Source organism: Topomyia yanbarensis, chromosome 3 (assembly GCF_030247195.1).
Source record: "Topomyia yanbarensis strain Yona2022 chromosome 3, ASM3024719v1, whole genome shotgun sequence".
In the NCBI taxonomy this organism is placed as follows: Eukaryota; Metazoa; Arthropoda; class Insecta; order Diptera; family Culicidae; genus Topomyia; species Topomyia yanbarensis.
Genome location: NC_080672.1, coordinates 379,657,132 through 379,684,889, shown reverse-complemented (window position 1 = coordinate 379,684,889; position 27,758 = coordinate 379,657,132). Strand labels below are relative to the sequence as shown.

The window sequence follows — 27,758 nt, the reverse complement described above, 5'->3', positions numbered from 1 at the left end:
AATGAATCATATGAATCAAATGAATCAAATAAATCAAATGAATCAAATGAATCAAATGAATCAAATGAATCACATGAATCACATGAATCACATGAATCACATGAATCACATGAATCACATGAATCACATGAATCAAATTAATCAAATGAATCAAATGAATTTAATTGATTTAATTCATCCAGTGAATACAATGAAACAAATTAATGAAATGGATCAAATGAATAAAAAGAATGGATGAACAAAATGAATAAAGTAAAAAAGTTAATGAAATGCATAAATAAAACAAACGAATCAAATAAACAAAATGAGCTGAAATGATAAAATGAATAAAAAGAAGAAAATGAGAAGAATTAAACGCATTGATTAAAATGAAAAATTGAACAATGATAAAATGTTATAAATTAATACAAAGAAATAAATCGAATCAAATAAATTATTTGGATGAAATGATTAAAACTGAAAAAGTAGTCAGATTATTAAAATGAAGAAACTGAACAAAATGAATAAACTGGAAAAAACGAATAAAATGTATACAATGAAAACAATGAATAAAATAAGTTAAATGAATGATATGAGTAAAATGCACAACATGAATAAACTGATCAGAGTGAATCCAAAGAATGAAACGAAAAAAATAAGTAAAATGAACGCAGATGAACAAAACGAATAAAAAGATGCGGAATGAAATAATTAATTAAAATGAAATGGTAATATATTTGAAGCTCAAAACATTTTTGAATAAAGAAAATGAATAAACCGGATTGTACGAATTTGAGAACCATTGCATCAGAAAGTTTTGAAATGTTTTTGAAAATCCCATCTTCTGAGAAAAGGCTAAGAAATATGCAATGGACTTTCTAGGGCTTCCATCGTTTTTTGGTTTTATTCTTTTTGTTTTCATGCTTCTTTACTTGACGGCGTCGTTTTAAGACTATATGATGTTTCTACTTTATTGTTGGACCTTAATTAGTTATCAGGAACCTGGAACGTTCAATTTGCTTTGGAATTCGAAGTTTACTTTTTGGTCACATCTTCCCGAAAATAAGATTTATGTACAGAATAGATATTACTGGTCCAGTATTTTAACGCGCAATTGAATATAGTAAAGTGAGACAAGGTCATATGTGCTTTCAAGCCCCTTGAACAGAGAACGACAGGGAGAATGCGATTCGTGAATGAGACAGGTAGATATTTCAAAGTTTTTATTTGCATTGAAGTAAATAGCGCGAAATGTCTTGGCTACGTCGATAGCATAAAAGCCGTGCATTCAGTTGATTGCAATGCAGTCTATTTCCATTCATCCTTCATCCATATTCATGTTGTTTCGTTCGGAATTCTCGTGCAGGAAATATGGATAATTAAGTCTTATACAGACCTATACTGTGAAAAAGAAATGGTTCAAACTACTCAGTATATCCAGATATGGACGACGATAAGTTAGAAGGCACATTGTAGTTGCATCCCCCATCGAGAGTGGGTACTTTGGGAGACTTCTTTTCCTGGATCTAATTTGTGGATATTTTTTGTCTTTGATCCGTTATTTTTCATGAAAGTTCGTACCAATACAACAAATGTGCAGCTGATACAACTCATGGCTCATTCGTCTGCGCAACGTTCCGTCTTCCATCTGCATGCCACCATAGATGGTACGCAACACCTTTCGTTCGAAAACTCCAAGGGCGCGTTGGTCCTCCACGAGCATAGTCCAGGTCTCGTGGCCGTAGAGGACCACCGATCTAATCAGCGTCTTGAAGATAACCAATTTCGTGCGGCGGCGAATTATGTTCGACCGGAGCGTCCTCTGGAGTCCAAAGTAGGCACGATTTCCCGCTAAGATCCGTCTCTGAATTTCTCTGCTGTTATCATTGTCGTCGGTTACCAGTGAGCCCAAATACATGAATTCGTCGAACATCTCGATTTCGTCACCGTCAATCCGAACTCGGGATGGGAGGTTCACATTGTCGTCTCTAGAACCTCTTCCTCTCATGTATTTTGTCTTCGAAACGTTTATGGCAAGTCCAATCCTGCTGGCTTCAGCTTTCAGTCTTTGAGCATATAGTTCATTCAAAATTCAATAGAGATACGAATAGTTTAAATATCGCACGTGGAATGTCTCTTTTGAAAATTTTCATCGTCAAACTTTCATATTACCCCGTTAAGCCAAATATTTTCTGATATAGCCATAAATATCCTTAATTATAGTATAGATACAGGCTTCGAATACAATTGAATTAAAGTTGAATTGATGTAGCAGCAGACAAATAATAGTTTTGTTTTCTCAAACCTTCGCAATTACAATTAATAAATATTTCAGATTGACAGAAGATATTATCAAACAACTTAGAAATGGATACAGAAATAGCTAGGTAGATGCGATAGAAGAGAGAGAGAGAGAGAGATGGTGGGGGGAGGGGTTGAGGAATGGCAAATGATGGTTAATGCAGTGACATTATTTTTATAGGTATATTATTATGATATATTGATTCTTACATTCTTATCATAAATAATGTAAGTAATAATTTTTGCGCCATAACCAGTATATCCTAAATCTTGCAAAAGAGCTAAATTTTCGCTAGATTTTTGGGCTTCAAACATACAGTTTCTTTGGGTGACGCCACGAGTATAATTATATGAGAAATCTTTTATCTCACAAGGTGAATTACTTGTTGATCTGTGTATTGATATACCATCCAACATTTACCTCATGATTGAACGCAATGCCTAATCCAAGGAATAAATACTAGAACTCACTGTTTCTTTATCAACACATTATTTTGTCTTTGAAGTGAACTAATATATTGATTTTTGAGAAATAGTTAATTTATTATAAAGGTAATTCACAAAATGTTCTCAACATCGAATTCCTTGAATCACGGAGATGTGTTTTCATACCCCGAAATTCAAAATCGGTTTAGTTTTGCCCCTAAAACGCCAGTAAAGCAATACTCTGTATGAAACAATCTCATTTTTAATTAGTGGAAATTGGTAAGCAAGGACTAAAAATACAAAATGTTTAATATCTCCGCCGCTCGTGTACGGATTTTGACAATCTATAGCTTGTTAGAAAGGTATTTTTACAAGCTTTCTACTTATGTGCAGCTTGTGGAACAATATTGTACTGTTCGAAAGTTATTCGCAAAAAACCTGCTGTGTTTTGACAAAATCGCCCATATCTCAGAAAGTAAACAACATATCGAAAATCAAAAATAATAGTGTCAAATGGCAACGTTAGGCCTTTCATTTGAAACTAATTTCATTAAGATCGGTTCAGCCATTGTTGAGATAATTACATGACATTTTGTACATACATACATACACACATACACACACACACACACACACATACAGACATTGTCTCAATTTGTCGAGCTGAGTCGATTGGTATATGAGACTCTGCCCTCCGGGCCTCGGAAAAAGTTTTCAAAGTTTGAGCGAATCCTATACATTTCTTTTGTAAGAAATGTAAAAATAGTGATTTTTTTTCATTTAACAAAATTTGAAATCACTTTTGGTTGCACGGTTGCAAAAAAAAATCTCGGCTAAATTAGAATAAATCAATTGAAGTCAACTGTCAAGATTCATTTGGACGATATTCCGAATAAAACTTTATTCGCCATACTCGGAATAATTGCAGCGAACTAATCTGTCCAGATCATTAAAGCATTAAAGCGGGATACTCATTTCTTCGCAAAGATTGAAAATCATGTGTAATTTTACTATTCCTGCTCAACTTTAGACGAAGTTCGAAGTAATTTAATGATTATTAAATATTCCACAATATGCCGTACATTTTAAACACTCCGTTAGTAGGTATTATCCAATTTAATCAGGAGTCTTAAATCTTGCTCATCAAATTTGTGGTTAATATAATATTTGTTAACATTTAGTCCGGCTGCACAACATTTAGGAAAGAAATGCAGTACATCATAGTTAGAAACATATATTGTCCTTGTTAAATGTGAATAACCTATAACCAAGCTTATAAGTGTTTATGACCATTTTGACTTTTCTGTACTTTGTGATGTGATGATCGTACAAGAATGGCTGACAGGTGAAAAGAGCACTTTGAGTTGCTTTTGGAATCATAAAAGAGTAGAGAAGCTGCAAGTAAAATGAGGATTCGTGATGATGGACAAGCTGTGGATCCACCCGTGCAAGAGGAAGTGCGATAGACTATTCGAGACCTGACTCGTTGGCAGTGTGCTATTAAAGAAGATGCTCGCGCGGGTGTAGAAGCAGATTGGAGACTGGCGGTCCAAAATCTAGTAATCCGAAAAGCTAAAATACATTCAGTTATAATTCGGAGTACTCGTATTGTTACAGCAGGGTGCAGAATTTGTTTTCACGTTTCTCGCAATCCATATTCGATATCTTTGAAGGTGTTGATGAACCCCAATTAGCCCCCTTCTGGATCTAAACTTTACTATTACTTTCTCACTACACCAACACTAGCGTTATAGTAATTAAAAAGAAACGACAAAATTCTAATTGGAACAGACTATGTAAAAAACAGTTCCCATTCCGGGTAACGTTCCGACGCTTACAAAATGTCGTTGCATCACACTATTTGCGAATAAATACCCGGAAAGTTCGGCAATTTGACACAGGCCAAGCAGTGGAATGCACACAAACACCGATCCACTTCGCCATAGAACAGTCGTCGGTGGAGCTGATGGTGCGAGAGACACCACGAGTGAAAATTGCCCACTGCAAATTGGATCAACGAGTGGGAAAAATGCTTTTAAAACATTGCAACATTGCCTGTATTTAGCAGCTGGGGAAATTGAGTTGCAGTCTGGAAGAGATAGCGCAAAAAAATAAAAAAAATAAAATCCACTGAAAATTAAAAAAATAAAAGTTTTGCTCGTTTGAGAGGGGTTGTTTTTGAAGCATTTTCGTAACTAAATCGAGTTGGAGACTGAATTTTATTGCGGATGGTATGTTGGACTTTATTTATTTCATTTTGTTTTTTTTTATTTGGCAGTCAATATTTCTGAAATTCAGGTTAGTTGTCTAACTATATGTCGGTGAATTTGTACAAGAGTATAGCGATATATTGGTCCTTGTTATAATTGGTGTCACAAAACTTTTTTGTATTTAATTGGTAATTGAGTTCAATTGTTTTTTCTTCGCTCTGCTCCCAAGTAAGCTCAGTTTGAAGCATCCGAATAAATATTTCATTTTTTTTGCTTTGATAGCTAATATACATTACAACAATTCGGAGCTTCACAAACAGAAACTAGGATAAAGAGCTAGAATTTCTGAGTTCGGTTCAATCGAGTAAACTCTATCCAAAAGTAAATATTTGGACCCACTTTTATACGACCAACTGAAATATAAAGAGTTGATTTCAATTACCTTTCCAACCTAGGGTAAAGAACATATTGTGGGCCTAATAGGAAGGTTGCCGCACTATTTAATAATTTACACGGCTTACAATCGATAAAATTCTTATAAATTGGGATCAGCATCATTGCTTCGTTTCTAATAACCAATATGTTGAAAATTATCTAAAAATGGTGAAATACTTCTGTTTGGGCGCAACGAAAAATCGAATCGAAAGCCCCAACGATCACATTCAAGCAAAAGCGTTAAATAAAGATGGCTGACTCGAATTCCTCTATGATGGTATGAAATAAAAGCAACTTCGATCTGAAACCTGAACAAAAACACTTTCTGCAGCACCACTTTGCAGATTTGCGCTCTGTACCCACGCACAGCTTTGACTGCACTTTTGTAACCATCACATCTCAATCAAGGAAAATCCTTGAAGTGATGTACAAAGGGCCATTCTTCGGTTTTACCGCCCACTCAAACAACACTGGAGAACGGAAGTCAGGCTTAGTCGCATACCGTGCTGCAAAAACAAACCCTTACCGTTCTCGGAAAAAGCTCTTCGTCGGGTTTCCATCGGCAAAACGGAACGCGAGACTAGTGCCGACGGAAGCTGTAATCTGGTCCCACTTGACCAGTTAAATTCTGTTCAGCATCAGCGGAAAATGGAAAAATGGTATGTTTTCAGCTCGGAAGAAAATGATGCATGATAGAGGGGAAGGGGAAGTTGGTTGAAAGCGAACAGCTTGCTCTCGCAAGAGAAAAAACGCACGCGTCGGGGACCACATTTCGCAGTGGCATATTTTTGCACATGTGCGAATGACGCAAATTGATGGTTTTCACGGATCCGGTGACTATTGTCGCGTGAGTTCACAACGCTTACCCGCCAGGGCCGGAGTTTAGGTATTTTCTTTGATCAGTTGAGATTCACTGAGCTACAGGAGAGCTTATATAATTGTTTTGAGTATGAATAATACTCTATGAACTAAGAGCTTGATTCAGGTTGTTTGTCATCCTGGACATCTGAAATTGGTTCCACTGAGTAATGACGATGCAGATCGCCACCATGGGTTTGTAGTAATATATTTAATATCCTATTCGAATGTGACGCTGAAGAAATAAGAATTACGTAAAATTCTCCACATAACATAACGTTGTCGGTTCAGTCTACTTTCTACTTCTGGCCGAGTCAGACCTAGAATCGAGCCAAATGAACGGCAACTGCCAGCCTCTCGATGTAGTGTGCATTGTCTAGAGAACAAAGGAAACATTGATTTATAAGAATGATGAAATATTTTTAAGTAAAGTTGACGAAAAAGCTCGGCTCCGATCCAACGCTGTAGTCGTTGACTTCAAATTTTGTTTAATGCGACAGATTTTTTGTGAAGTGGAATACCTTCTGGGGGTGAAAATTGAGCTGAAGCTTACGGAGATCATCTAGTTTAAGTATCATCATCTTTGCAATGCAGTATAGATATGAATTAACACGTTTACCCAAACCGAACGTTTCGGTTTGCAGAAAAACTTAAAACACGCGATTAAAAGTTACAACGTTGAAATTAAGATTGCCGAAATTATAGAAAATGATTATATAGAGGTAAGACTACATGATCTATCACCGGGTACCCCTTCTGACCTATTAGCAAAATGCATGTCGCAATATGGTAAAGTAGAATACGTTACACCTGATACTTAGAGAATTTTGTTACAGGGTATTCCTAACGATGTTCTTGTGGCGAGGTTGCGATTCGAAAGACCTACTCCCTGCTATTAGCCTATAAAAGTTAAAATTCGTCTAACTATTGTCAAACATACTACGCTATGTACCCATGAAGAACAAACCCCTACGTGCAAGTACTGTAATCAGACAGCTCACCATGGAACACCTTGCGCGAAAGATGCAGATGGGAATGAAACTCATCGACGAAAACGCAACCCAAAACAGAGTTTCCAATACCAATACCTAAACCACAAACGGTTGCCGCATTTGTTCAGGCCATAATGACAACCACAAAAGCAGCATCTAGCACCCACAAATCAACTAAAAGTAACATCGGTGAGGAAGACGATAACAATGACGACGGGTATACACTGGTCACTCGTAGGTGCAAGAAGCAGAGCAAAACATCTGATCGCGGGTACCAAGACGATTCTACAATATGATATAACGCTTTTGAAATCATCAGAAGTAGATGACTCGTTAATACGGTAGATATGCTGAACAATATACATACTTTTTGTTTATGTTACCGACAGTAACAATAACACAGATATCACGAGTTGTGAGCTGCGATATGAGACACGCATAACAAATCATCTCCTTCTGGTGATTTCAAAAGCGTTGCATCATAATCCGCTCCCGCTCATAATCGCAGTGATGCAAATGCTCATCACACCATTTGGGGCAGCTCAGACATCAATCTGAGAGGCTCTGAAGTGATGAAGTACATAAGTAGTACAATTCTCCATATTCTGAATGTAGAAAATCGACCAACTTTTGCGAGGTATGCGACAAAGGAGGTGTTAGACATAACGCTTTGCTCTGAGCGTTCCTAATTAAACCGAACCGTCTCTATCAGGTCATAAATAGGCGACCCGGGGCTATTAAGACCATGTTGGAGATACAACGTGTTTCCTGTTTTTGCTATCCTCAAAACAAAAATCATTATAATGGTAAACCCGTGATTAAAGCAACAAATAATAGTGAAAAAATAACAGGTAAGTGTGCTGGAAAGCATGAGCCTCCTATTTGATGGAATGAGTTTTGTTTGGGGGAAAGTACAGGATATTTTCAAGACGCTCACCACTTTTATGCGAAATGAGCGTACGGGGCTATTCGAACCCGCTATTCCATCAACCATCGTTCAGCGGCTAGCGGCTACGCACACGACAGCTAAGAAAATACATGATGCGCCAATCGACAGCTGTGACCAGTGATGTACCAATGGGAAAAATTCCATCTTCCCGGGTTTTTATTTTTGGGTTTTAACCGGGTTTTTTTCCAAATCATTTTAACCCGGACGAAATATGGGTTTTTTCGTTTTATCGAATGTATGATGTTCATTTAATGATTTTTAACCTTTCGGCAGTCGCGCTGGTGCACTGAGTGCACGCTTGGGTTTTTTCCCCAAAATTATAAAAACCCGATTTGGTACATCACTGGCTGTGACTAACCAAATTAGGTTTTTGTAACGCAATTAATTTTCTTTGCTCCTTAAGGAGTTTTTCCAATAAATATTGCATAGGTAAAAATAATTACATTGTAGATAAAGTACAAAAAATAACGGTCTGAATTGCCCCGCAGGGAGGTCCGAATTACCCCTACATTGTAAAAGGGTAGAAAAACGTAGAGTTTTGCAAATCGTCGCCAAGCGCTGCCATGGAATGGTGCAAATGAACTTTTATGGCATCAAAATGTAGCTGAGGTTTCAAACTAACAATTAAAACCTTTGACCGATAAATTCTTTCACATCTATCCACGTAAAAAGGCGATTTGCTTAGGTAGGTCCGAATAGCCTCGGGTTCCCGTATATATTTTTCGATCATCTTAATGTTTACAAACATGAAAAAGTAAGCTTGCCCTATTCGTAGAGTTCTGGAGTGCCACGGATCAAACCTTCTTACCTTTATTTTACATAGTCTGGACATTGTAAAAAGTATTTGCTCATCCATTTTGGTTTGAAGCTTTCTTTCTTATACCGCGTTGAAGTTGGTGTAAAAAAATGTAAATCTCTTCAATAATTATTTCTATATACAGTCTTTAACTTTAACTGAAAATTCCTGTATAATAGCTGGTGGCTTTTTGGAAACACCCTTTGTAAACTCGCTGTATGACCGGCTACACAGCGAAAACGTGTTTGTTGATTACTAATACTACAGAGGTTACACAGCTAAGTATCAATTACTCCATTTCTTTCTTTTTTTTTCGTTGCATTAATTTTCCGTTCCCTCTGACATTACATTTTGGCTAATATAACGGTATCTCCGATGACTGACATCCCCTCAGGCTCAATGGAGATCGATTTGAATATTTATCTGATGGCAAAAATAAACCATTTAACACATCGATATATACGTGATCTAACTAGACAACAGGCGGCCGTGTGCGCAGAAGCATCTTGTATCCTGCCCGCCTGGTGAGTAGAGATTGATGGTGTAGTCGCCGACAGGGGCCTTATTTGCGAAGTATAGGGTTGTTTCCTTCAAGACCCCTTTGCTTCATTCAGTGAAAATTCTGATTTGCAAGCAACTGAATTCAGCAAACATCGAGGACTATGAGAAAACAACTTATTTTCCATCCACCTCATTTCGAGTCTTTCGCCGGAACTACTCTTCCAAATTTTGTTCTTTTGATCGGTGCTCGTCCACCTGTTCGCCTTTTTGTACCGCGAGGCATGAGTTGCTGTCGTTGCAAGCAATTGGGCCTACAGCTACCTATTGTAGAAACAAGGCGCGGTGTGGAAAATTCGGAGTGTATCATGAAAAGTCTTCCTACTATGAAGAGACTATATAAATATAATTAATTTTAATTTTAAGAAACGCTCAGAGAAAAAATGCAAAAAAGGGCTACGCCACCGGCCACGACTAATTTCTACGTTGCCTTGTTCACTAAAGAGCAAGATCCTGACCATCCCATTGAGCGAACATCTCCTAATGTGCCTATAAAATTTCGAAGAATGAAAATCATTTTCTCGTTTAAGCTTCCTCCTAAATGTCTAAAGGTGCTTACAGAGTGGCGGCGAGAAGCTGAGCTGGCGCAGGAACTGACATTAGAATGCGAGATGCGAGAAACCTGCTTGCTGCAAACCAAATGGTTGATGTCAGAGTGAAAGCCGAGCGGATCTGCGCCGACTGCCCGCTTTCACTCTGACAGGCTCCATTTGATATGCTGCAAGCAGGTTTATCGCATCTCGCATTCTAATGTCAGTACCAGTCCCAGCTCAGCTTCTCGCGGCCACTCTGTAAGCACCTTAAGAGTGTACCCTGAAGAGTGCTGTTACAAAACCGAAGTAAGTGGCTACTGGTTTCGGAAAACCCCAAGTCTCCCTATATTTCAGGCCCAGATTTTACGCAATGCATTTACATTGTGTAAAACTTGGTTAACTTCAAATGTAGATCTTAGATAATTTTAACATTATTCGCCAGGAACGAGAAAACACTACGGAGGAGTATTTTTGACGATCAAGATGTGCTATTCTATCAATCGGATTAACATTTGCTCGGTACCAAATATTGAAGTGGTCGCTTGTCAAGTTTGAATCAAATGCAAAGATTTATTGGCATTGTTTCCATATACATTAGACCTCTCCACATTTTGCAAAAGTTTTGAAATATACATGGGTCAGCTCAAATTTTTGTTCTAGGTGTGAATTTAAGAACTTTCGCCAAAAATGGCTTCATTTGGACATGATTTAGAGGTGTCTCCAATCAAAAATCGTGTTTTTGCTATGTTTCCATAGGATGATCACTTACACTCTGATTTAATAGGCCCTACATGCCCACATATTATCAAAGGTAGTTCCTTAGACATATCTTAACATGTTTTAACAGGTGAACATAGCTCTAATCGCAATAGAAAATTTGTTGACTGGATTTTTATATAGAAAGGAATACAAAAACCAAGAAAAAATTCTACTAATTTTCCTTGATTTTGAAATACTTTTCTATTCTATTTTTGGCGAAAGTTCTTAAATTCACACCTAGAACAAAAATTTGAGCTGACCCATGTATATTTCAAAACTTTTTCAAAATGTGGAGAGGTCTAATATACATCGCACCTCAGCTGGTTCTAGAAGACTTCAACACCCACGGTATGCCAAGGGTTTGTCTTCACGATGATAGCCGATCTATCTTACGGAATGGTATTTGCGGCGATTTAAATATGGCCATCTTGAAAACGGCAGTAATGACAGGAATTCCTTCTCCACCAGCACAGTCAAATTGTTTGAAAGAGCTACACGTCTACTATATCCAAAACAATCGAATCAAAACAAGAAATTCCTCCGGTGAAAGCGTACAAGGTTTTGACTGACTTGACTCTCGACACTGTGATTAAAGGTCAGTCGAAACGAGGGACCGACGCGAACAACGAGACTCCCACTTCATGATGAGCAGAGGTTACTCATAATTCTACGCGAAAAGATCCTATAAGGACGCTTGAATTTTTCCGAATATACGGGACGCTAGAAACGCAAATGAAAAACTTGATAAGCGCGAAAAATGCAGTTACTGGCACCGGTTCGTCGACGGATTAACAAGAGAAACAATTTTTCGTCTGGTGGCTAGCCCTACGTTGTGTGTTCGATTGATCGTTTGATCGCAATACACGGAATAACGGATTTTTTTTTCGGCGACAGCAGCATTTCATGTAGAACTACATTCCGACAATCGACGTTCCGTGCTGAAGTGATAATACAATATAATATAATATATGGATTGTTCTTTAAACACACACACATTTATCTGACAACAAAGATGATAGCGCTAAGCTTCAACTAGTTTTCCAGTATTACTTGTCAGTATTAAATTGGCAAAAGTGTAGAAATCCCAAAGGTATCAACAAACTATGGTTGTAGAGGATGGATAAGGATCGTGACTTCATGCGGGTGATATCTTAGGCCATGTCCAATCTACGTATAATGCGCATCTCCGGCGTATAGAAGCGGTCTCTGGGCTTATGGTGATTGTTATCGCGACATTAAACATGTTGTCTGGTCGGGCGCCTAGTGTTCTAGCGCCAGATCTCCGTTAAACGAATCCCTTCAGCCTCGTTCCAATCCGAGATGTGCTAGCTATCCTCGATCTCCCCGATATATTCCTCATATACATATTTTAAAATACTATAAATAGCAAACTTTATTTTTCACTTCTCTTTTGGTTGATATACTAACAGCTACCTGGAAATCTGGTACCAAAAGAATTCCTAGCGGATCCTATGAAGCCAGTCGGCGATACGGTTCATTATGTGCTGACAGTTATCTTCCGTATGCCAAAAATCTGCAAATTTAGTTTCATCTTTTTCTTATCATTTTTTTTTTTGAGGGGACGGGCATAGCGTAGTTGGTAAATCGATTGCCTTGTACGCAGCTTACCTGGGTTCGATTCTCAATCTCGTACATCGAGTTAGAGATTTTTTCAAAAGAAATTTCTCTAACTAACGAAAAGAGGCGAATGACCATAAAAATGATATAAAATTACAAATAAATCTTAATTATCATTTTCAAGAAATTTAAATTATAAGGCATCGAAATTTTTATCTGAATAAAAAAAATAAATTGTTGATAATCTTGAATTTCAGGCACATGCGTTTTGTGTGCTACACACATTCGTGGTTTATTTCAGTTTTAGGTTTGTTTCAAACTTTCGAGTGGGTATTTCTCTCTCGGTTATTTTCGAGTGGGTAGTACTACCAATACTACCCATGTGATCTGCCGGGCCTGGTTGTTAATTGCCTCAAAACAAGTGCGGAGGAAAATTTTTCATCGTCACACACTACGGGTATTCCGCTTAAGGAAACTTTGTAAATACTTACTTAATCAGACGAGCAAGACCGACTAAAATACAGTAGAGTGTACCAGCACGCCTTCATGCAGCGAGTGCAGCGAAGCCATACCGACGTTGAGGCGTACATTGGTTAACTGCTCTAGTCCATAGCCAACAATGACATCATATTCCTCCCGAACCTACCGGCGGAACGTTGGAACTAGAGTTCTAACTAGGATCCGCGTGCCTTTTTGAGGCTCAACTACCACTACCACTTCTCGTTTTTTTCCTTATTCGGCATATGATCTGTACCTGACCCTGCAGCGCCACGGTGCAAGATGTATCAAGATACATGCACATGTGATTTTATGACCGTGTGTGTATGTTCATCAATGGGATAGTAATAAATGTTCGGAATGGGCTCGGGTTGTGGCCACTAATCGGTTTTTCTTTATTTATGATATCGTTTTCGGTCCGAAGATCTGTATCAAAAGCAGGTTGTTGAAATGAAGTGTGGCGAGCTCAATAATTTATCTCCTAAGTCTTTAAGCTTATTAGTTATCGTCCAGCTCAAATATGTAAGTATTTATGGTTCCAAATATTTGAATATTTGGGAACTCCGCGCTCACACACGCACTAAACAGGAAAATGATTAAAATTTTATTTTTGTGGAAGCGTTTTCGTGGGATTTTTCTTTTTTTCTGTAGCTTTTTTTGGGATCCTAATTGTTTTTTTGTTGTTTAGTACTAATTAACCGAATTCGCCAGTTTTCTCTATCATTATTGCAGAGAGCGAGTAAAGGCGCTACAACCTTGGCTCATCAGCGAGGACAGAGCTGGTAACCTCTGCACCATGCAAGGAACAAAGAATCAAAGGAGTGACATAAACCCCCTTAACCAAGTCACTGCCAACGATTTATCAAACACCCTTAAATTGAAACGGTCGGCACGGTTGTCCACGTTTCTTCCTTATTCAAGGTTTGCTACGCTGCACAGTTGGCCTGACCGCTTTAATTATTTTGTCACATATGTACCAAAAACATTAATAATGGCAAGAAAAATTGTGGGCGAATGTCTGCAATTTTCAAGGATCCTTACATGTATTGGCTATGTACATGTAGACTAGATTAAACGGTATAACTGGTTACCACAACAAATACGTTAAGGTTCACTTAATTGAAGGTTCAATTGGGCGGGCCAGAGACAGGACTATTTTCATTACTATCGGGGAAATGAAAGTTAAATTTGGAATAACTCATGAACCAGTTGTCATAGTTAGAAAATGTCTTCAGAAGAAGTTGTTCCATTTGACAGAATCTTTAAAATGTAGCATACCAAATATTTTTCAGTGGAACCAGACGACTCATTTATGAATTTAATGAAAATGTATTTTTTTCTTATACTAAGCTTCATGCAAACTTAGAATCGTTTCCGCCAAAAAAGCTCCAGCAGATTTGATTCCGATTTAGCGTAGGAAATCGTTGAAGAATTGCAAAATTTTACTTTGGTTCCGCTCAAGGTTGCAAGTTTGATCGTCCAGATTGAAGGGTAAGGTAAGTAAACTGTGGAAATCATGAACTGTACTAGAAAATTATTAAACAAGAAAGATGAAGTAAACAAAGGTAGACTCTGATTTGCACATAAAACCATTAAAAAAAAGAAAAAAAATTTATGCAGCGCCCCTGGGTTCGAGTCTCGATCCCGCACATAGGGTTAGAAATTTTTCATAAGAGATTTTTCTAGCCCGAAGAGGTGAATGACCTTAAGGTTAAAACCTCTATAATCGAAACAAAAAAAATTAAAAAATCTTGAATATACATGTCAAGCACCAAACCTGCTTGCAGAACTCAACTGGTACCACGATGTTGGAACAAAATCCGAAGCATGGTGAAATTGAAGAGTTCTTTTCATGGCAGAAAAAAAACTCTACATACTCTACTCTAACGGATGTAAGATGAATACAAGTAGGTAAATAATCACGCTACCGTTAAGCTCATGTTCAAAGCTGCTAGTAAAGTAAGGAAGTGGTTCTAGCTATTGCAGTCATTTTTTTATTGATCTTCGCTTCAGCACTGCATACCGTAGCTACACTGCAGCAAGCTATCCTCATCACAAAGTCCAACTCTGTTCTAACACGGAAGTGCGACATCGGTTATCGCAAAGGGATGTTGTTTCATGTACCTTTCAGCTATCTCCATATACATCGCAACCAGCCATAAAAAATTGCTCGACCGAACATGTTTGGTGGTGGTGGTGGTGGCGGTGGGGTGAAGGGAGAGTCTCCTCGATGCGCATTAGGTCGGAATATACTTGCATCTGCTTCAACAGCCCTTGAAAATGCATTCACACTTCAACTATTCAGTTGAGGCGCAAAAGAATGCCACCGAACGAGGGCGGGCGAGCATCAGTGATGCGGAACCAAGCCTCACGCCTCGAGTCCTCGCGAGCCGCTCGCTACTCTGTTGCCACCCGCGAGCTGCAGCTGGTTTTGTGCGACTCCACAGCAGCGAAATGAATGTTATTCGATGATGGCGCGAAATCGGTGTCATCGGCTCAATCGGTGCTCCAGAATCGCTTTGCAGTCGGAATGTAGCCGGTGGTGGGTGGACAAAAAAGTAGGAATAAACCAGACCAGCGGAATTGTGCAACGGCAGGGATGCGCATCCCTGCACATAATGCTGGAGGGGGTGGGGGGATTGTTGAAAGTGTGTTGGTTTGTTTCGGGAAGCAGCGAGGGTGGGTTGGTGGGTGGTTGGTTAGAGTCGTCACGTTTGGCATTTTCACAAGGGTGATGAGAGGAGGCATGAATGAACCGTGCCAATGGCTCTCGGGTGTAAATTCATGTGCTGAAATTGAAGCAGCTGTGGATGATGTGGAGGCTTTGCTGCTACACTGACAATGCAGGTTTAATTGCATCGCCCCCTTTCGGTAAATAGTTGAAACAGGGAATGGATTTATGAATATTAATTGGCTGGATTATTCTGTTCTGGTAGCTTTTGGCTACCTTTTGGTTTTTTCGAAGGTAAGGATTGCTCGTTCCTAAGGTAAGACTAAGAATGTTTTTTTATTAATTCCCAAGGCTTATTTTATATGCGCTGGCATGTTGCGCGACATGTTTGTATATTTTGGTTATTCTGAGTAAAGCCAATTGGAGAGAGACAGAGAGGCTACCTAGAATTGGTCGCTACTCGGGCAGAGGGTGTGTGCCCATAGATAGCACTGGACGTAGGGAAAAACGCTTGTAAAGCGAAAGGTTCTATCAATAAACAATTGAATATATTTTGCTTTAGCTGGGTGTTTCTCGGCGTTCACGACACATGCGAACCATATGGACGGTTTCGCTAAGGCGTGTACCGAGCCGAGGTAGTTAATTTGAATGAGCTAGAGATAGGTGATTAGATGTATTACACCACCCTCCTTTTGGAAGAATAATGTAACTAAGTGAAATTATTCGAAAAAAACTTGTAGCTTTTGCTTCTCTCCAGATAGCTTTTATATTTTGGATGTACATTTGTGGTATGTGGTTTTTTTTTTATAATCTGATTATCCTGTTTTTATGAACAATTTGTTTTAAACCTGTGGTATCTTCTTGTATGGTAATATTTGGATGCTGAATTGAAATAACTGTGTACGGGCCTTGGTATACTTTATCTAACTTTCTTCTATTTTCGTTCTGCAACATTACCTTATCTAGAGGTTTTACATCAATTGGGTTACTTATTTTCTCTTGACTTAAGTTTCGTATTTGCTTTGTATTATCTAATATTGCTTTTGTTTTTTGTGCTGCTAAGTGTAGTTTGTATTTTAGTTCTGCGTGGTATTGGTCAAAATTGTATATGGGTTGTGTGTGAGTGTTTTCGGAATACATGAGATTTTGTGGGATGTTTGCCTGTTTACCAAATACTAATTCAAATGGTGTGTATTGGTGGTTTGTGTGAGGTGTCGTGTTATAACAGAACGCATAGTAAGGCAGCCAATCATCCCAGTCCGTTTGGGCGTGATTGATAAACTGTCTTACGTATTCATTCAGACAACGGTGATTCCTCTCTAAACCTCCAATTGTTTCTGGATGGTATGCTGTAGAAAACTGATGGTTGAGATTTAACAATTTATTCATGTGTAAGAATACTTCATTTTTGTACTCTGTTCCCTGATCTGTTCTAATTAATTTGGGTGCGCCATATACAAGGATACAATTTTCGACAAGTGCCTTTGCTAGCGTATTTGCTTGTTTATCAGTAATCGCTTGGATTATTACATATTTTGACAGATCGCATTGTATTGTTATGGCATATCGGTTACCACTGTTTGATTTTGAAAATGGACCGATTGTGTCTACTGAGATACTATCTAGTGCTTTAGTAGGTGTAGGAGTATGTATGAGGTTTTCTTTAGTTTTGTAAGTATGTTTATTCTGTTTACATTTTAGGCAATTTTTTACATATTCTCTTATGTGTATTTTCATTTTTGGCCAATAGTATTGGCAACGAAGTTTTTTATATAATCGATATGATCCAACATGACCGCCTATCGGTGTGTCATGGTTGGCTTTGATAATTGCTTTTTGTTTTTCAGGATTTTCTATTATTTGCTGGCGAGTATATAGAATTATTGATACATTCTTCAATATTTGTTGGCCTTTATCTTTAAATTCTTGAATATTCATATCCTTAAGAATCTCACTATTTAGCGCTAGAGCTAAAGTGGTAATTTTTTTATTGTTTGCCAGTAATTCCACATTTTGTAAAATGTGACCTAGGTTTTTTGATAGCTTGCTAGGGACTGTTAACGCTGGAGTCAATTCCCTCTTGTAGCTTTTATCCATGATTTGTATATGGATTTTGTTGTTTTCTTGTGTTAACATTAATTTTGGGAGGTTATATGCCTCTTCATTGTTTAGCGACTCGTAGATTTTGAGTTGATCGGGCTCAGCATCATTCGATATCGCGTCTATATTTGAATTTGTTTGTTTGCGAGTATTTGCTCTAGTTTGCACCACGTATAAATTTAATTGTTTTAATTTTTCAGAGTCGATATTTATTCTAGAAAGAGCATCAGCACCTACATTCATTTTACCTTGTACATATTGTACCGTAAAACTGAATTCCTCTAGGTCTAGTCTCATTCTAGTTAATTTAGATGATGGTTCTTTCATTGAAAAAAGATAGACCAACGGTCGATGATCAGTTTTAACAGTGAATTTTCGTCCGTATAAATATGGTCGGAAATAGTTAATAGCCCAATGTATGGCTGTTAACTCTTGTTCTACAGTAGATTTATTTGCTTCGCCTCTCGTGAAGGTTCTGCTGGCAAATGCTACTGGTAATTCAATATTGTCATATGTTTGTGCTAGGATAGCACCACATGCAATTTTGGAAGCATCTGTTATTAGAACAAATTCTTTGTTAAAATCAGGAAATTGTAAAATTGTTGGGGAAATTAGTTGATTTTTAAGCATATCAAATGCATTTTGGCATTCAATATTCCAAACGAAGGTAGTGTTTTTCCTTAATAATTTGTTCAAAGGGTTTGCTATCTGGGCAAAATTTTTTATAAAACGCCTGTAATAATTACAGAACGCGACGAATCGTCGTACGTCATCTGCATTTTTAGGTATAGGGTAGTTGCAGATCGTATCAAATTTGGATTTATCTGGCTGAATTCCTTTTTCAGAAATGTGGTGACCTAAATAAGTTACGTCAGCTCGAAAAAAATTACATTTGGATGGATTTAATTTTAAATTGTGGTTTCTTAATTTCTGAAAAACTTTTTCCAAGTTTGCAAGATGATGGTTGATTGAACAACCGATGACTATGATGTCGTCAATATAGAGAAATGCGCACTCGGGACCTAGTCCGCTAAGTGCGATTGACATCATGCGTTGAAAGCTATTCGGGCTAATATTGAGTCCGAATGGCAATCGTTTAAATTGGAAATGTCCGCGTTCCTGTAAGGAGAATGCGGTGAATTCTCTAGATTTTTTCTCGATTTCTATTTGGTGGAAACCGGACTGTAGATCTAGAGTAGAGAAATACTTTGCTCTGCCAAGTTGGTCAAGAATGTCGTCAATTCTTGGTAGAGGAAATTTGTCGGCTAGTAATTTTTTATTTAGTTGCCGAAAATCTACAACTAGTCTCCATTTCTTTTCTGTGCTAGTTGTTTTCTTTGGAACAAGCATAATGGGTGAATTATAATTAGAAACAGATGGTTCTATCACATCATTTTTGATTAAGTCGTCCACTTGACGGCACATTTCTTCACGCTGGCTATGCGCGTTTCTATAATTTTTTATATATACTGGTGATTTGTCACTCAGGTGTATTTTTTGTTTATAGAAATTGTTTGCAGATAGTGTGTCGTCCTTTAGGTGGAAGATATCGTTATACTTATTGCATAATTTAATAAGGCTATCTTTTGCAGATGCCGAAAATTTTTTTAAATTGAGCTCCTCTTGGAGAGCATCATTTCGTTTAATATTCCGAGAATCAGTTTCGCTGATCGTCGCCAATTGAAAATTGGTTAAATGTTCATATTGTGGTAACAAATGTTTGATTAAAACGGGTTCGTTATTGGTATTTACAATCTTTATATAAGGAGATTCTTTATTTACAATTGCGTTGCTGCTAAATACTCCAGGAGCGATCTCTGAGGCAATTAACACAACGTCTCCTTCTGGATTAAAATTATTAATTATTCTATATGTTTCTGCTCTAGCTGGTAACCAGGTTGAGCCACCTAGATTATTGTGTATAGGTATATCTATATTTATGTTATGTACATGCATTGACAGCAACCATGCATCATAATTTATCGAGCATCGGTATGTTGCCAAAAAATCTCTTCCAATAATACCATCGGTTGGTATAGGAAAATCATCGTTAATTATATGCAGAGTACCCTCAATAGGTGTGTCTTGCATGTAAAAGATGCATTTGGTAATTCCATGGCTCTGCAGTTCACCAGGAATAATCCCTTTTAGTTTGTATTTGCGAGTTGTATCTATGCTTGTACCTGGCAAGATACATTCGCTTTTAATGAGTGATATGTCAGCTCCTGAGTCGACCAGGAAAGTGCACATCTTGCTCGAATTGTTCAATTTGAGCTTTATGAAATTCGAGGCAGCTACGTTTAATGTGTAGACTGCCCGTTTCCTAAAAAAAGATGGTTGGGCGGTGGTTGGATCAGGTCCGCTGTTGGTTGATCAGGTAGGCTGCTTGGTGCTGAGTCAGTGACATATATATATCGTCCCTGACCTTGCTTACTGCGGTAATTGTTATGCTGAGGAGTCGAATTATTTCTTCCTCGTCCTCTGTTATTGTTTTGGTAAAATTGCTGCGTGTTCCCGTTTGTGCTAAATCGGTTAGCTTGTGTATTATTAGGAGTATAGTGCTGCATGTTACCATATGTGTTATATCGGTTGGTTTGTGCATTGGGACGTCGCCTATCAAAATCTCTAACACGTGTATTGCCACGATAATTTCGTGTGTTGTCAACACGATCGTAGTGTTGACGGTGCCGGAAATGCATAATTTGTGCATTTGGTACGCTGTGGCTTTCGTGCTCTGAGTTCTCCAATACTTTTTGTGTGGCTATTTTTATTGAGGAAAAATTTCCTGCTTTAAGTATAGTACGTGTTTCATGGTTTTTTAAACCGTGAATTAGGGCATTAACTCCAGCTTTTGTAGCCATTGAAGCTGCTACATCACCTGGAATTTGCCTTTCTATATAAGTGTTTTGCAGTTGAAGTGTTAATTCTTCTACTTCATCACAAAATTTGTTGAGAGGTCCTCGCTGTTGTGAAAATTTCAATTTAGCGAGAACTTCATCTGGGGTTTTGATTGATGCACAGCGGGCTTTTACATCCGCTGTAAGTGCATCAATTGATACTAAGTTAATGGGTAGGCCAAGTCTTGCCTTACCCGTTAATCTAGTTCTAAGGAATTTTATTGCCATCGGCATATGTTCTGCCGATGTCATTTCTTTTAGTAACTGAGCCGAGTCGATAAATGCCTCCAACTCGTCAGCAGTTCCATCGTACTTTTGTACGATGGCTGTCGCAGTTTTAATATCAAAGTCAGGCATTTTTGGTTTACCTGCCGATAGCCGTCTGCAAAATATGGCTGTTTTAGCTAGAGTTTTTAAAGTAGTTTTCTTTAATATTGTTGTTGTATCCAAGATCTCTAATGATGCTTGGTACTTTGTTTTTAAATTTAGAAACTTATCGCATTCGATGTTCCACTCTTCGTGCGATATCCGATGTTTTAATTTATTTAATTTGCTTTTGTATTCATTATAGAGATCGGAAATTTCTTCCTTTTTCTCTAGAATACCTTGTAGGGTTCTAGCCCTGCCCTTGCTCTTATTTAAATTTAGCTGTATCCTGCAAAGGTGCGAGTCTATTTCTCGTAACCTTTGCATGAATACGCAAAAACAAATGCGTATGTTAACTTGTCTATCTGTTTGTCTGTTTTATCTCTAATTTATGTGCATTCTAAACTGATTTTATACATATATATTTTTTGACAATTCTAACCATGATTTTATACATATATATTTTTTGACAATTTTAGCCTAGGTTTTAATGAATCTTGATTTACATCTTCTCCGGTGACATCTGTATTTCATGCATTGGAAGGAAAACAGCGTTTTCTGTTCATCGAACTCTTACCTCCGGATTCTGCTGCTGTTGCTAGTATCACCGTTACTCTCCGACAGTCATGCACCCAAACCGTCCGAGTAGGGAGAGGTACTGCTACGTGTCGAATTAATTTGTAACAACTCGTGGGCCTGTGGCGGGTGTGTAGGCATGTAGGCTGGTTCGGTCTGCCTGTGCGTTGCCCGGTTCTCAATCCGCCACCGGCGCAGCTGGTTTCAGTGACGACGGGGCCATCATCGGCGGCGGTGGTGGTGGCATAGTTACCAAACTGTTGCCGTACAGCTGCTTCACTTCCTCATGGTGTTATGCGGGTGTCTCCGTTTCCTTGGTTCTACGTGGCACTAGTTCTCTGTGTGGCACTAATTCTTCTTCGGTGTGGATGATTTCACACGTTTGTTTCATTGCCAAAAGCAAACTTGCATGCTTATCGATCACCAATCAGTAGTCTGAATTTGTTGCCACTGTCAAACACTTGAATGTCCTTATCCAGGTATAACCAGTTATTTCAAAACGTCACTTGTTCGGAATCGAACTTTTCTCGATTCATAGTTCAAAAAGAATGACATCAACAAACCGATCACGTTCAGGATCAACTTTAACTTCTCGTAAACATCCTTATAACGAACTTTTATCACTCCTGTTCAAAATTGATACATTCACATTTCTAAGTATATTATTCAGTTAGAGGCTATTTTTCTGTGGCACCCTTGCTCGATTTCATGCAACTGAGTTTTTCGTTTGTTGGTTTGCACCGTTTTCACTTTTTCTTTTTCACGGTCGCCATCTGGTAGCTTTTGGCTACCTTTTGGTTTTTTCGAAGGTAAGGATTGCTCGTTCCTAAGGTAAGACTAAGAATGTTTTTTTATTAATTCCCAAGGCTTATTTTATATGCGCTGGCATGTTGCGCGACATGTTTGTATATTTTGGTTATTCTGAGTAAAGCCAATTGGAGAGAGACAGAGAGGCTACCTAGAATTGGTCGCTACTCGGGCAGAGGGTGTGTGCCCATAGATAGCACTGGACGTAGGGAAAAACGCTTGTAAAGCGAAAGGTTCTATCAATAAACAATTGAATATATTTTGCTTTAGCTGGGTGTTTCTCGGCGTTCACGACACATGCGAACCATATGGACGGTTTCGCTAAGGCGTGTACCGAGCCGAGGTAGTTAATTTGAATGAGCTAGAGATAGGTGATTAGATGTATTACACTGTGCAGTGTTTTGTTTCGTATCTGGGAGAATTCGATTGAAACAGGCGGGCGAATGATTCGAATGGAGCTAAATTCCCCTTCACTTGAAGAGTCTAAACAATCTGGATTAAATTTTGATCCTGGTATGAACTAATAAGTAGCCTGGATAAAGTCAGAATGTTACTGTATAAGAATTTAGGATTTTAGTTTTTTGTACGAAATTGACATAAAATATCGACAAACTTGGGCTAATATTGGGACCTAAGGTAAATATACCATTGTTGGATCGCGAAAGAGGTATTTTTAATACAGCAAAAGACATAATAATTTTTTACTAAATGGATGGAGTTAATTGAACTGGTGAAGAGTAAAGAAACCTAATTTTTTTATTTCGATTATAGAGGTTTTAACCTGAAGGTCATTCGCCTCTTCGGGTTAGAAAAATCTCTAATGAAAAATTTCTAATCCTATGTGCGGGGTAGGGACTCGAACCCAGGTGCGCTGCGTACAAGGCAATCGATTTACCAATACGCTATACCCACCCTTCCCCCCCCCCCCCAGAAACCTAAATGTTTCGTTTTCTATTCAAACACGAATTTACCACGAAAATTTCAAGATTGATTTATGATAAAAAAGAATGATTCTCTAAAAATATATTTCACTGCTTAAATGGTTGATTGAGCGAGTTCTTGTCCAGTTTTTCCTGGTTTGAAGATAAATCAACAGATCATGGAACGGATCTGTAGAGTGAAATGAATAATAGAACAAACCTCCTTTTTCCAGTCAAACTGGTTTCTGACCCCTTCCTTGACCGTCCAATTCTCAGAACCACCAACGAGTCGAATTATCCATAACGTTCATCATGGCAACGCAAAGCGAAGCTTAATGGTTCGAAAAGCGAAAAACATTCCCATAAAGCCATTAGTACCGAAAGTTAATTGAAATTGAGATTTACCGCTAGGCGAGCCTTATCGCGATGAAGTAAGAAAAGCATTATCGGTTATCGATGTGATGGAAGGAATGGAAGCAGTAGCAGCACAGTAGGTAAATAATAATAATGTTTTCTAGCTCGAACCTTCCAGTGAAATTGTTAGCAACCAGCTTTCCATCGTCCCACCATCAGCGGAGTTTGTACAATTATAAATTTTCCGTTCACATGAAATAATTTATTACCAAGCGAGTGGGGGGTGAAACCGTGCAGGTGCAACTTTAACTTGCGCACAGTCACCTTTCTTGATAGGGAAGGTATAACTCGCTTGCATGAAGGAATGTTTCGATACAGGATCTATATTTAGTAAGGGGTTGACGTTATTACGCTTTGAGTTTTCTCAAGAAGAATATAGTTTTTGTTTTTCTGAATTCAATTAAAATATTCACTACATCGATCCTGCAAAAAATTCTTACGTGTTTGATTACTACATCAAAAATTTCACATTCAGCAAAAAACAAAATAACTTTGGAACAAGAACTATGATAACCGAGTAATTTGACAGAAGTAGAGACTCTTGAAGATTATTCCTAAATTTGTTCACTAACCTAGTGAAATTTCCCCGCATTGGTATGCGCTTTAAACCATTCTCCCCTGCGCAGCTGTGCGGTTATGAGCGTACCTACGTGTATGTGAAATTTTTAATTAAAACATGTTTGATTTATAGAACAAGTTTGCCAGCAGTGACCCAATAGCGAACTGTGTTCGTTTCCACCATGCAGTTATTCGTTGCAAGTTCGGATTCAGTATCACAAACTCATGATAAACTTTTCCTTTCAAGTGGTAAATGCCGGAATCGGAATAGTTTTACTAAATTAAGTGCATATATGCAGAATTTGAGTCGAAGTTTCAATGGGAAAAGCAAAAAATCAATGCATACTTCCCTTCTAAGTTAGGTCATCTATTGTCATTATAAATCAGTCTCACTTCTCACACAGACACACCAATTGTAACCAACACAGGGATGTCACTCATGGATTACTCACCAATCACGTTCAGCACGTAGGAGAGGGACATTTTAGGCTCGGAGTTAATTTGACACTCGTACACACCCGAGTCCCGCACCTGGGGATATTTGATCTGCAACGTCCAATTGATGGAGTGTTCTGGCCGGATCACCTGCAGCAAAATGTGAAAGTGTGAAAAAAATATGTTAAAAATTCAAATTTATTGAGAAGGTCAATGTTTCGTCGTTCTTACATATCTGAATATAATGCTACGAGAGACCACCAGCACAAAACTGGCTATTTTTCCTAAAATTACGCTATTTTTATGTATATTAAGTATATAACAACTGGGGTCCAAAGAATACCATCCGCCAATCCGGTACTCGACGACTTACTAGACTGAAACGCTAATTTGTTTCGCTGATCTCCCGTTTGCCTGAAAGTTGCAAGTTTTGCTTTTCTTTCCCTTTCACCATCTACGCCTTCTCTCCCCTGTCTTTGATACAACTGCTGCTACATTGATCAGTAACGTCTTTACGCATGGGCACACTGGGCCAGGGCCAGGGGCCCCGGGATTTTGGGGGCCCCGCACTTAAGATGAATATAAAATCCTTCTGTAGACTATATTTCAAAGAAAAGTCGTACTCAATTGTTCATTACTTTTTAATATGTTTTAATAGATCAGTAGCAACTCGGAATCGCACATTGTACTGTATTCCAGGTGAACAAGATGTTTCAAAAGCATCAGAGCAGCAGTAAACGAGGCACTGCATGCCTATTGAGCCAATTCAAGCGTAAATCCAACATTTCGATTCAAGTTTCAATTTATTTTCAACAACAGTAAAGAAACGTTTGGTACACCCTCTATAAAAAGTTTGGAAGGCTCCGGACGTTAGCCAACCAACCAGAAAATCTTGTTTGGCAAGCGATCTGTGGATGTGGTAAAATATTAATTATATTTCTTCGTTACATCTGAGTCTGTCAACGGAAAAATCCACATGGAAGCGCCCAAAAGAGACTTCTCGAGGTCTTACGAAGAATCAACACTTTTTGGGCGGATTTGGCATGTTTCCCTCTGCCCAATCAGTCTTAGACTGGCACAGAACCAATAATGTTGTTTTTGCAGTATACTCCGCCCTATCACAACCATTTAATCCATTTTGAAGACAAACGTTCATGAAATCCCAAAAAGAAGTTTAAAATGCCCTTGTGAAAGTATTTACATGTATCAAACCTACCTTTCTCCTAGATTTGACTAAATGTGTCACTGTCAATGTAAGTGCATTTGAGGATATTTGTAGAATCTTGGACATTTATTAGTGTCAATATTTTTAAAAATATTCGAGTATTGTGGTGTGTCCTCAAAGTATGTTTCACACAAGTAGAACATTCTTGTGCTATTGGAATAAAATAATTTAATTTTCAAAATTCAGTTTTTCCTTGTTATATTCAAAACCTCAGTTTATGGACAAATGACGAAAGCATTGAAACGAATTATGCAGATGATATTGATAGATTCGAGTATTTTTATGATTCGTTTTGAACGCAATTTTAAACGAACGAAATTAAAGTATTGAATACTTCTAACATTGAATAGTGAAAATGTTGGGACGCAGAAAAAAGTATTTTTTGTAGATCCGAATTGTTTTGTACGAACGGAACAATACCTAACTTAAAGTTGGTTTTTAACGTTTGGGATTCTCCTCATCAGTAACTAGCATAATGTTGGTGCCAGTGAGATGGTTTTAGCATCTAAGATTAATCATCTAACTGGCACCAAGATGGTGCTAGTTACTGACGAGGAGAATCCAAAACGCTAAAAACTAACTAATGTTAATATTCACATTTCTTTTCCATCGGTCCCTCTTCGTACTGGGAAGCGATTCTACTAGCTGAACCCTAGATATCACACCGGTCGGCTTTACTTCTCCCACGTAGGAAGATGTAGCCAGAGAATTTTCAAATCAAAGGATCTCAACGGGTTGTACTAGGGATGAACCCAGACCCACATTCCGGCTTGCCGCTCAACCACCAGAGCAATCTTCAAAACACCAATTTGTTGAGTAGGGATACTATTATTATTACTTTAAATACTACGCCTCCCTGAACTGGTCACAATAAATGAATGCACAACACGTCTGTCGGAATATATAACAAAAAGCAACTTCACCAACAATTCGTACAATGAATAAATAATATTTTAAAGAACCATAATTTCTATTCCGGTTGAAAGTAATGAGAATAAAATGAATGAATTTCAAGGCGATTCGCGCGCTTAGATTGATTTCAAAGGTTCCCGAATTCAGCTACCTGTAAGTAAATTCACAATATTCGATTAAAAGAAAAAATGTGCATTTTTCCAAAGTCGGAAGTCGACTCTGTTTCTATTCATCATATCAAGAGCATCAAGAAGCTATCAAAATCAACACTAAACGAAATAATATAAATGAACATGTGCAAACTACACCAAGTATTCCAAAAATCATGAACTTCGTTTTTGGTTTAATGGACGTTTAACAGACCATGCTCCAACATCCCTTCTTCTTGATTGAGGCACTTTTAATCTTCAAAGAACGTCTTACAACTATGAAAGTCAGATTACATCGTCTAGGAAGACAATTGCGTAGTTGGTGAGTCCATTACACTATACGTCACCTGAGATCGAACTTACACCACCGCATTTAGTGATTTGGACATCAGCAACGGCACCTGGTTGTGAAAACCTGCAATACTCTTTGTTCTCAATACATTGTGAGTCCCGCTTTATTTTTTAAAACATTTTCAACACGGTTGACTGATTTGGCACAAATTTAGAAAAGAGTCTCAGGGTGACATGGAGTAGAAATAATCATGTAATGCTGGGAATCATTTTTTGATCATCCTACTCTGCAGCTGTTTACTAGAGTGGGACACGGTTATATAAAAAAATTAAATTTTGCTCCGAGTAACTTTCTGGGTTCCATTTAGGTCCCAGAACAAATCAGCAAATTTTAAGCTCAAACGGTGAAACCTTATTTTTGCGCCCACAGTTTAAAGTTTATATGGGATTTCATATGGGGAAATCGACTTTCGCAAAACAATTCTTCCAAGAGCCGCCCGTTACCTCCTAAAAGTAAAAAGATCTATTGGCAGGAAATTTGTCAAGGAAACAAAGTCTCAAGGAC

At 38.1% G+C, this 27,758-nt stretch overlaps 1 protein-coding gene across 4 annotated transcripts in view; it reads right to left on the bottom strand.

Moving 5' to 3' along the window:
• Positions 1-27,758, bottom strand: part of LOC131692366 (zwei Ig domain protein zig-8-like) — a 428,468-nt gene that overhangs the window by 54,754 nt on the left and 345,956 nt on the right. For all 4 annotated transcript variants that reach the window (XM_058979372.1, XM_058979370.1, XM_058979371.1 and 1 more), the window contains one exon: positions 24,634-24,766. In XM_058979372.1, coding sequence (XP_058835355.1) covers positions 24,634-24,766 — 133 coding nt within the window. The remainder of the gene's footprint in view (positions 1-24,633; positions 24,767-27,758) is intronic.